Source organism: Eretmochelys imbricata, chromosome 9, assembly GCF_965152235.1.
Source record: "Eretmochelys imbricata isolate rEreImb1 chromosome 9, rEreImb1.hap1, whole genome shotgun sequence".
Lineage (NCBI taxonomy): Eukaryota > Metazoa > Chordata > Testudines > Cheloniidae > Eretmochelys > Eretmochelys imbricata.
The window spans coordinates 28467482-28479629 of NC_135580.1; the positions used below are offsets into that span (position 1 = coordinate 28467482).

Here is a 12148-nt window from a genome sequence, read left to right on the forward strand (position 1 = left end):
TTATCATCTGGATTGCACATAAACTAATTTGCATGAATATCAGATTGGTAAAACAAAAAAAAGAAGAAGGAACTGTCTTGCTTGCTTTACATCACCTGAGCCAACTTAGTTACTGGAATCCAAACGTTTGTTTACTCTGACAACATAGGGGAGTTGAGCAACCTTTTCTTTTGTTGATCAAAGCATACTGGGGAGTGGGAGGGGGACTGATCTTATAAAGAGACACAGTGTTGGTCTCATGTTTTACTCCATCATTCCAGCAAGGTTTATGACTGCAAAATGAAGCTGTTCTTAGTAAGCTGCTTGCTGGCTTGTTGTGGTTGCCAAGTCTGGGCAGCGAGCAGAGAGTATTACATTGGGATTACAGAGACCATTTGGAACTATGCACCTGGGAATAAAAATATAATATCTGGGCAGCTTTTTTCAGAAGAAGAGTAAGTAACATTCAGTTTGTGCTAACTACATATAAATGCTCTTGACTTTACAATAATGGTTGGTGCAGACACTGCTGGTTTAGAAACTGATCCAAAGCCCATTGAAGTCAATGAAAAGATTCCCATTGTTCTGAATGGCTTGTGAATCAGATCCTTATTCCTAGTCATTTTCTACAGGGCTTGTAAGGGGTCTTCTGTTTTTCCTAACATGTTAAAAATTCATTTGTATTTATGGAAGAAGAGCCTCTCAGACTAGGCGCCCATTCACGTCAGCAAAACTCCCATTGGAATACAGTACGATTACAACAGATGCCTTTGCTGATTAAGGATGGCAGGATCAGGCCCTGAATGTCTCATGATGTGTAATTTTGATCTCTCAATAAATAGATAAGATGCTGCATGTGCATATATTTACTTAAGGTAGGATTTTTTTTTTAAATGGTGGCTGTGAAAACTCAGAATTTTACAGCACTGAAGCTGTGCTATTCAGCTGTCTCTGAGCTTTGACTATTTTAGTTAATCCCATTTGTACTGAGATATGCATCATTGGTTTAATTTCAGGTTATTTTGTTCACAATTCCTTTTACACAGTAGATGTTTTTCTGTTGATTTATTTTTAACATTGAGACTCTCCTTTGTGTCTGCCAGTACAATGGAATCCTGCTCCTGTATGTGACATCAAAATGCTAAGAGACCAGGATCAATCACTGTATAAGTAGGAGAGAAACTAACTGCAGATCCTGAAGTAAGCTCTGTATTGGCAGACCCTTGCATTCCTCCAGAGAGGTGCTTCCTGTGGACACAGGGTTCCACACACACAGGGCTCACTGCAAGAGCAGGGCCTTAGTCTGTGCTAGTGAAAAAGATACAAGAGACAGGGTCTAGTCAAAAATAGATATAATTCATAAGGAGGGGAAACGGAAAAGCATCTCAGAAGGAGAGAAAATAGAAGTAGGACTATTAAGAAGTCTACTGTAAATAGATTTTGCAGACTGTTTTAAGAGTCTGGTATATTTTGTTGGCAATCCCCTGACATTTGCTGTATGTTTCTTCTGGATCACCTTGAATTCCTATGTTTAATGGTTTCACAATTTTGCTGGAGATTTTCTGCCAAAAGTCATAAGAGTTTCTGCACTATTCAGTTTTAGAATTACACTGTAGTGTAGAAAAAAACCATTTGTTTCTCACATGGCAGAGACACTTTGGTATTCCAGCGTTATTCATGAAGTGATGAGTTGGATAAGAGTAGCACAAGACATGCAATAGTTGGTAAGATGATTACACACAGATGTGTAAATCAGCCACAAGTGTGAGAATACATCTCACTCACATAACTACATCTGGAACCTAAACAGAATCTGAAATAAAAGAACCCACCAGCTGCAGGTCAGCAACAAACTGCTTCTTTAGTGTTTTTGCCACAGAGACAAGGACTTAATATGGTTACTACCATCCCATATTTTGTAATGTACATAGACCATTATGATGGATTATTTGACAGTTATTCAGAATCCTACTATATAGGATTGTTACTTCAGTTGTAAACTCTATGAGGGAGTGACCATCATTTTGTTCAGAGCCTAACACAACGGGCAGTACTGCCATACAAATAATATTAGTATATAATACACATGCTTTAGATATTCAGTCCTGTCTTAATGATGGGAAGGGATATTGTCAGGGCATGAAAGCTTTCGCCTACTTCTGCAGGGTATGGAAACTTTCACTACAGATCCTGAGACCACATCAAATTTGTCTGTTTTTACATTTTGCTGTAAACTTGAAACCTCACACTAAGTTCATGGAGAACTTTATGAATCTTCCAAATGCACCTGGGCATGTTTATGGTTTTAGTCTTGAAACTGAGTGCAACTCATCAGTTTTGGCAGAGTTTTGATTTATGTTTTTTGTTTGAACCCCAACAAATATCAGGGGTTGGGAGTGCCAGCTGAAGAAAAGGCTAGCATAAGTACAGCAATGCAGCATCAGCACTGGCTAGGAGCCCAAGTCCTCATGAGGGACTTAAACTGGCTATAAACGATGCAATGAGGGACTTAAACTGGCTACAAACAATGCATACTGACACAAGCATGTGGAATGATTTCATGCTTCTAACTGATAAAGAAAGATAAATCTCAAAAAGTCTGACATCCTAGAACTATGGGGCTGTGAACTCATGCATATTTGAAGGGTGACATCCGCAATTTCACTGTCAGTCACCCTCTAAGACATTCACCACCTTCATTTGTCAGAAGAACAATAAGTACTGTACTCTGTTTCCTCTATCCCAAATGGGCTGAAGAGTGGGGGTGTTTGTACAGAGTGAAAGGAAGACCAAGGTAATGAGGAGGATGGACAATGGTGAGGTAACATTGGGACAGGTGGAGAAAGGAAAGAGAAAACACTGAATAGCATATAAATAGTCAGTGGGGAAGAATAAGAAATTAAGTGTTTTGAAGAAAGAAAATTTTAGAGAAAAAAATAAAAAGTGAAATATTTTAAAAGGGTGACAAATTAAGACTGAGCAAAAATATGGACAATTAAAAAGAGATGCATCAAATAAGATAGAAAAAAGATGAATCAAAAAAGAAAATAAGGGAAACTTTCTTTTGGAGTTTTTGGTGGAAGAGTTCGAATTTTTTCACTCTAAACAACATTCCTTCTTCAGACATAACCCCCATGGGATACTATCGATTAGTCTCATTCTCTTTCCTAGAACTATAGGCATGAAGCATGAAGCCAGTGATCCAACAAACAGCTGGATGGGAAATGGAATGCGAGTAAATGGTCTGAAGAGCAAAATGCTGAGCAATGCTGTCAGATGACACATTTGCACTCCTCTTATTTGCTTTGTGACAAACTACAGAGGACCAAATCCATCCCTGGTATAAATTTACTCAACTCAGTAGGGTTATATTTGTGATGAATTTGGCCCATCTCATTTTCAACTGCTCCTAAACTCTCACTCTTTTTCTGAACCCTCAGGCTATGAGAGTGTGTTTTTATGAATCCTATTATCTATTAGGGGAGAGAAAGAAAAGAACACAATGCAACTATCAACAGGAAGCCTTACAAGTAAACACTAATTATTTATACAGTCCAAGAAGAGCCATAACATGCTCCCTAATTTTAATTTGTATCTGGCAAAGCTTCCTGAAATCTGACTTCCAGTAACTCACCCTCTTGCTCTGAGTCTGTGCTCTCCAATTACACAGAGCTCCTTATCAGTCCTTTGAAGCTGTGTGATTGACAGACTGAACAAATTGTGCCTACCCAAGGTTCAGCCCCACGATAAATGCTTTGGATTTTGTACAAGCAACGTAGAAATCAGAGGAATTTTGAATTTCAGAATGTCAAACGTTTTCCTAATTAGGGGATTGATTCCTCCCAGAATAATCCTTACTCCAGCAATTAGTCTTTTTGAAACAACTAGGGCAGGGACGGGCAAACTTTCTGGCCTGGGGGCCACATTGGGTTTCCAAAATTGTATGGAGGGCTGGTTAGGGGAGGCGGTGCCTCCCCCAAACAGCCAGGCATGGCCCGGCCCCTGACCCCATCCAACCCCCTCTGCTTCTCACCCTGGGACTCCTACCCCATCCAACCCCCTGTTCCTTGTCCCCTGATGGCCCCTCCGGGACTCCTGCCCCATCCACCACCCCCTGTTCTCTGTCCCCTGACAGCCCCTGGACCCCCCTGTCCCTGACTATCCCCTGCCACCCCATCCAACCCCTCCTCTCATTCCTGACTGCCCCCCCGGGACTCCTGCCCCATCCAACCACCCATTCTCCCTGTTCCCTGACCGCCCCCGGAACCCCTGCCCCTGACTACCCCCTGCCACTCCATCCAATCCCTGCCCTTCCTGACTGCCCCCCCGAGACCCCTGCCCCCATTCAACCCCCTGTTCCCCACCCTCTGACCGCCCCGACCCCTATCCATACCCCCGCCCCTGACCACCCCCTTAAACTCCCCTGCCCTCTATCCAACCCCCTCTTCCCTCTTATTGCGCTGCCTGGAGCACCGGTGGCTGGCGGCACTACATCTGCGCTGCCTGGCTGGAGCCAGCCACACACCGTGCAGCACAGAGCACCGGGTCAGGCCCAGCTCTGCAGCTGCGCTGCCCTAGGAGCTCGCAGCCCGGCCGCCCAGGAGCATTGCGCCAGCAGTGCAGTGAGCTGAGGCTGAGCGGAGGGGGAACAGAAAGGGCTGGGATGGGGGCTGGCCTCCCAGGCCAGGAGCTCAGGGGCTGGGCACAGGGTCCCGCGGGCTGGATGTGGCCCACGGGCCGTAGTTTGCCCATCTCTGAACTAGGGCAATTGATGTGACCAGTCATTACATGGGCTATAAGCGTTGCAGGATTTGGCCTAAATATCCTAGTTAACAGTATTAGCACCATGTTGACAATCATGTAATCAAACATGAGTCAGTGCTAGCAGTTTCCCTGGCCATTGTAGACAGAGGCTTTTTAAAAATACACTTGCTTGCTTCCCCTTCCACTGATGACATTGAAGTCTATGGCAAAACTCCTGCCAACTTCAGTGATGGTAGGATCAGGGGCTCACAGTTTGCTTTCAATTGTCACACCTTCAGTGTGTGTGCCAGGCTTACTCATTCTCAAGGCCAGTCTACACTGAAACAAGTTTAGGTTTTATACCATCTCTCCAGGCATACTAACTTGGATGATTTTGCAAAACAAAAAACTAGGGGCAGCTTGGATCTGGTTCCTATTTAATATAAGCTATCAAAGCTCAAGGAGAATTAGAGAAAAAGTTTTGAATCATCTCTAATAAAATAGGGAACCTGCAAAAGGGCATCTTCCTTTTAAAACTCACAAATTCAAAGGACACAGTCCTGTTGTCCTTATTCAGTGGAGCCAACAGGAGTGAATTTAAGAGTACATAAATGCTAATACTTGCATCACATAAACAACATCCAACTGAGCCAAAATTTCCCCAACTATAGCCTGTAATCTCTTCCATAAATACCTGACCCAGGCCAGTGAGATACATCTATAGTTCTCCCTGACTGGCACAGCCTGTATCAGCCACCTCAATAAAGAATATCCTTAATGTTCTTTCTACACCTGAGTAATATCTCTTCTCCACTTCGAGGGACTCAAAGGCTACCGTAACCTAATAATGGAAGTAACAGTTTTATCATTTGTAATGAGATTTAAAGAAATTAAGGTATAAATGTAATATGTTATTTCAATAACGTGTATGCACTTTCCACGTAATTTGTGAGCAACATACACACTATATTTATGGAAACATAAGAAGAGATGGAGCCAAATTCCCTTGTATTTATATTCCTGCATGGGACAAGGAGATTCAGGGTTTTTTTCTTAGCCAAGTTTTGCTTTAAGGTAAAATAACCCATTTCAGTTTAAGATTCAGGATTAATTGAACCCCCAAGGAGATTACCTAGATTTCTGGGGCTCTGTCTGCTGGCAGCTCCTGGTAGGGAGGGGGAGTCAAAGCAAACGCAGAGTCTGCCCGGCAACCAGTAGGGAGCGAGATGCCCCTCCCAGGGAGTTCAGGAAAGGGGAGAAGCCATTTTTGAGTCAGTCTGGAGCCAGCCAGGGCAAGGGCAGGACTGGCTGTGTGGGGAGCTCGTGCGTCCCAGGCCTGCATACAGGGTTCCTCCCTGAAAACTGGCCTCTAGGGACCTGAAAACAAGATCCCTCAGTTGGGTATTTCCTTCTCTACTGATGACTCCCAGTTTGTAGAGTTTTCCTGGGAAACTTCCCCAGCCAGGCTGAGTTTGTCCTCCAGCTCCCTAGGTGAGACCAGTCACCACATGGTCAGCTCTGCTCTGGCTGCTAGTCCAGGGCTGCTGCCTGCTGTGAGTGTGTCTGGATGCTGGGCTAGGAGACGACAGTTTGGATTTTAGTACAGTTGTGTAACCTGCACCTTGAGCCCTGCACCCCTTTGTGGTGAGGGGAAATCCTGGGACCGAAGCAGCCTGACTCCTGCCTGAAGAGGATCCCTGCCAGCAGAGATCAGCCCCTCTGCAGTGACTGAGGAGTCCAGAGTCATCTCTGAACCTGAGGGTCATTCATGGAGTTTGTGAATGCACCACCTTTTAGTTGGTCAGTCAGGGAATTCATTTTGGGGACCCCCTACTCCCTGAACTGTCTTCTCAAGCCAGGGAGTAAGGGTTTGGGGATTTTATAACCTGCTGCATATTAAACCTGTGGAGGGATTTAACACCTTCTCCCACTTGTGAGTCCTTTGGGCTGTACTGAACCCAGTCAGCCACCCTGCTAAACCACTGCAGAGAAGAATTTTGTGGTCTTAGGTCATCAAGGGCCCCAACAAAGTACGCATACCAACGGGACGCTAATCTTACATTTGCTACATCAAGTCACGTGACTGGGGAAAGTCACAGGTATTAGCAGCATGGGCACTGGTGACACTAAAAATAGTGTTTTACCCTGTTAAGTTATATTTGTCTCCTGTTTAATATAATTATTGTGTTGAATATATGGTATGTGTTTGTGTTATTTCTTGGAAGTCTCCAACTATCTGGCAAGTAAGTGGGGATTACCCTGTGGTTACAATTTTCCTCCCAAGCTGTCCTGGTGACCCTGCCAGGAAGGAGCAAAGGGGCGTGGAGGCGCACCGCCAAATAAATTCATGGGGAAAAAATAAAGAAGATACACCCTGCTGAGTGGGTGGCGGGATCCAGAAGAACCCAGACCTTTCCATCAAAACTTGTAAGCAGATTAGCATTAAAGAAGGTAACCGGGTAAAGAGGGGGAGCTACAAAGATATATTCAAAAAAGTTGAAAACCGTCCCTCATTTTCTTTGAGCATGTATGAAGAACTCAGAATATACCAAAAGAACTCAGAAAATACTATCATCCCCCTATGAACAGTAGGTAGAAAAATCTGTATCCGTATCAAATGTTTAGTCTCTCCCTTATTTAGATTGCGAGCTCTTTGGTGCAGGAACTGTCTTTTCGGTATGTATTTGTACACTATCTAGCCAATGGAGCCCTGATTCATGATTGGGGCTTCGGGGTGCTATCATGATACAAATAATAATATCCCTGGCGTTTTAACAGATTCATTTTCAAGAATCAGTGTATTCTGACAGGGCTGTGTTTGTTTTCTCTGCAGACAGGCCAGAGTTTTTCTCCAAAGAGGCCCGGACAGAATAGGAAGCACTTACAAAAAAGCTGTCTACACACAGTTCACTGATAACTCCTTTAACAAAACAGTTGAGAAGCCTTCCTGGTTGGGGTTCCTAGGCCCAATTATCAAGGCAGAAGTTGGAGATCTCATTATCGTCCACTTGAAAAACTTTGCTTCTAGATCCTATACTCTTCATCCACATGGTGTGAAATACACTAAAGAAAATGAAGGTAAATTCCAGCTGATTCTGTCCAGATTTTAATCAGTACTTCAAAAGTCCCATTGACTTCAGTGGGATTCCTTGTAGCAATGAAGACTGCTCAAGTAAGTAAAGATTATAGAATTAGGATTTAAGAGAGGACTTAATCAAAAGAGGATAAGATTCAATTAGGGACATTTCCGAGATCACAGGGAAGGTTTTACAAGGGCCAAAATATTAAATGAATAGGAACCCACTAAGGTCCTATCGATCTGCAAAGAGGACAATTTTTGATCAACACTTCAGCAAACAAGGTTGATAGGTGAGACACAGGGCTACTAAGGTAATTTGAATAAAATTGATGTTAACATGGAAAAAGAGATTAAGCAATGGACACTAAATGGAAACCCATTTAACTTCAAATAAAAATACAATGTGAATTTTATCTCTTTAATATGTAATGATAAAGGTATAACTCAAGACATTTCTAGAAGCTACTGTACGTTACTTAGATTTATAGGGCAAAATCCTGGTGGAATACTGTAGTGACTTTAATGCGACTAGTGCTTATTTAATAGAGCACCCATCACAAATGCCAGAGATAACTCAAGAGCTGGAACTGAGCCACAGGTGTAAATCCTCAGTTGGTGAAAATTGTCACAGTTCTATTGAAGTCAATGACTGTTGCCCCCATACTAACATTCGGTGTGGGTGTTTTGGTTGGCTAGCTCCCAGTACTAAAAGGGGAAGGGTCGATGGGAAATCAGGACCCTGAGACTGACAGTCCCCAGGAACAATGGGGAGGGGCCAATGCTCCAGATCAGCCTGAATGACAGGGCGGGCAGGCTAATCAGGGAGTCAGGAGGCCAGGGGGGTCCTGTCCTCTGTGTGAACTGGAATTGCCTAGGTCAGAGTGGGGCCGAGCTAAGGAGAAAGCAGGGGCCCAAGCTGAGCTGGGGAGCAGAGCAGTACCAGATCCAGAGGGGCCAGAAAAGAAGGTCAGGAAGCAGGTCAGAGTTGGGAGCAGGGCTGCAGCCACAGAGCCAGAGACACAGTCCAGGGAGAGCAGATCCTGTGCTGGGAGCAGGGCTGCAGCCACAGAGCCAGGTGTGGTGAGCCACTGGGGCCAGCCAAGGTAGTACCCTGGGCAAAGGGCCCAGCACAGAAAGACTCCCCCAGCCAAGGGTTCTTGCAGGCCAGACTGGGAGGGGGATCTTAACCTGACGGGGGGCTGATGCTGAGAAGAAGGGTACCACCACCCAAAGCCCTGAGATGTGTGGCCACCCCCAGAGCAAATGTCCAACCCGCAGCATCCCTGCAGCAGAGCCAGGGCTTGAGAAGGGGGCCTGGGACCTACAAGGAACAGATTGTGAACTGCCCTGACATTCCAGAGACACTGTTTGTAACGTTCCCTACCACAGAGGGGGGTGACGTTTTCCTTTGACCTTTCCCATTTTTCCTTATTCTTTTTTAATTAATTGTGGATTAAATAACTTTTAATAGCATTTGCTTTAAATTGTATGTAATGATCAGTGGGTCAGGGAAGTGCTCAGTGCAGAGAGAGTACCCCAGAGTGGGGACACCCTAGCCCCTGTGCTAGGTGACCGCAGCAGTGCTGGGGGGTCGAGCCCCCCAGAAATCCAGGGCCCAGCCGGGTTACGAGGACTCTGCCAGACAGGAGAGTGGAAGGGGAGCCCTCAAGGGCAGGGAGGCCTCTGGGTAAAGGAAGTGGGAGAGAGGACTCAGGTCCTTTCACTATCCCACCTCACCGGAGTAGTGCAGAAGCCAGGAAAGTTTCCCACAATAGCAGGACTATTCCCCCACTTACATTTGGAAGTCTGGACTATGTTACTGCCACAGTTAGTCAATGTCAAAGCATTACAGGTGCAGTGTTACTGACTTCTTTTAGATCATGCACAATCTCCATTTTACAGAGTATAAAATGTCCAAGAGACATCTTCAGTAGCTTTACCTAAAGCACTCACAATCTTGCTTGTAATCTGTCAATCTCATTCCAAACCATGAAGGAGATGTTACCATTGACTGCATTGAATGTTATGTACCCTAGGTGCTTTTTATCCTGACAATACCAAAGATTTGCTAAAGAAAGATGATGCTGTGAAGCCTGGAGAACTGTATACGTACAGATGGGGTGTAACAGAAGATCATGGTCCTGCTGAGGGAGATAGTAATTGTATGACCAGGATTTATCACTCACACACAGATGCCCCAAAGGATGTTGCCTCTGGGCTTGTTGGACCTTTGATAACTTGCAGGAAAGGTAAGAGATATAAAATATGTAAACAGCAGGAAGCAGAAAAGTGAAACTTGGTTTCTATTTTCATAAGAGATAGATATTGATGCGTAATGTTGCTATATGCTTTTAAACAGCGTTTGTATTTCATCCCAGAGTCCACTGCCTTTGAGTAGGAATCCCTGAGTATAGTATGAATTTGTGCATGTTGAATAATTGATATAGCTTGTGAAGTGATTTGGAGTAAGTTGAAATGAAAAGCATAATATGAATATAAGGTATTGAGTGTGGGGGTTTGCACATATATAAAATGTAACGTGAAACCTACCAGTTACACGTACATTATTTTGATTTTATTTAAAGCAAAATCTGGTGAAAAGTCTTTCCTCTCATATTTGGCCTTAGAAATGAGCAATAACTTATTATCAAAACACTTTTTGTAGTGTCACTCTACATTATCTTTCTCTTAGAAAGATCTATAGGAGACAGACATACCAACTCTTATTTAAAGGCAACCGGTAAAAATCTACCTTAATGTTACTATAGCTAAGAATTGAGGAAAGGAGCATTTCACCAGCCAGTCAATGAAAATGACTATTTTTCAGGCACACTGGATGGGGGAAGCGATAAACACATTGATGCTGAATTTATCCTTATGTTCTCTGTGATGGATGAAAATTTAAGCTGGTATCTGGATGACAATATTGAGAAATATTGCTCCGAACCTGCCAGAGTTGATAAAGAGAATGAGGACTTCCAGGAGAGCAATAAAATGCACTGTAAGATTTTTTTTTTTTTTAAAGAACTGTTCATCATGTTGTATCCCATTAACATTCCTTTTCTAGTCTCTAAAAGGTGATCGATAGCTAGGTTGTATGTTTAATTAAGCGCTTTATTCTTTTTAGATCTTTTCATATAAAAAGTGAAGGTTTAGGTCCTGCTTCTGCTCCTGTTGAAGTCAATGGGAGTTTTGCCACTGATTTTAGTGTGATCAGGATTGGGGCAATACTTATTCATACTAGAAACAAAAAGAGCAAGTATCTGGCAGGACCAGAGGTGTGGGAAAACCAAAACCATGTAATTGTGACAAAGGGTATATACAGTGGGTCTGAGTCACCTACCAAGCTGCTCAAATTGCTGTTGAATCTGTACTAGCATAGTTTCCCAGACCACTGTAAGCAGAGCTTTGTTTCCTTCCCCCAAGCATTATACTGTACTCCAAAACACAGTCGGTGCTGCTTAGTGTCACCACAGAAGCTAGCCTTAAATCTGTCCTGAACTAAACATTCATGAAAAGGACTGATGATCACACTGCAAATACTAGCCATGCAGATCAGATATGGATTCAGGTTTTGGAACCCCATGGCCTAATGTGAAAGATGCTCAGAATCAGTTTTGGTTAGAGCTCATCTCTACCTTAATAGTATAGTGGCAGTGATTTTAGTGTTACATAGTTGGCAAGATAACAAGTTTTTGCACAAAGGTCTGTGAGCCCTGTGATGGTGAGTATATAATAAATAGCATTTCTTATTTTTTAAGCAATCAATGGATACATGTATGGATATCTTCCCAATCTCACCATGTGTGAAGAAGACAAAGTGAAATGGCATCTTTTTGGCATGGGTAATGAAGCTGATGTCCACTCAGCCTATTTCCATGGACAGGTTTTTACAGAAAGGAATCACCGCGTTGACTCCATCAGTCTCTTCCCTGCTACGTTTGTTGATGCTCTTATGGTGCCGAAGAACCCTGGGGAATGGCTGCTTAGCTGCCAAGTCAATGATCACATAGAAGGTATGAAATAAGTTACTGTCTGTTGTATCTCACAATCTACAAGTGAGCGAAGCATACTTGAGTGCTTTATTTGGCATGCCATAATCATGATACAAAAATCAGAAGAGCCACAGTAAACTTTATATAAGTGGATACAAGACCTGAGCCAGAATTGGAATGATCTAACCATTTGAATTAAATGTGCCTGAGCTTACCCTTTACTGAGTCACTTTTGTGTGAACGTTGACATTCGGAAGAACACCATCTGATATATCACAGTCTAGTTAACAAAGCCATCTCACATTCTCAGCAGCTCATCTGGGAATGCATTTACGCTAAGGGCTGAACCAAA

General features: G+C 43.4%; 1 protein-coding gene across 1 annotated transcript in view; it reads left to right on the plus strand.

Annotated features, from left to right (window-relative positions):
* Positions 1–279: 279 nt before the first annotated feature.
* Positions 280–12148, plus strand: part of CP (ceruloplasmin) — a 38156-nt gene continuing 26287 nt past the window's right edge. Inside the window, exons 1-5 of the mRNA XM_077826052.1 lie at positions 280–434; positions 7556–7800; positions 9838–10050; positions 10629–10802; positions 11563–11817. Coding sequence (XP_077682178.1) covers positions 280–434; positions 7556–7800; positions 9838–10050; positions 10629–10802; positions 11563–11817 — 1042 coding nt within the window. The remainder of the gene's footprint in view (positions 435–7555; positions 7801–9837; positions 10051–10628; positions 10803–11562; positions 11818–12148) is intronic.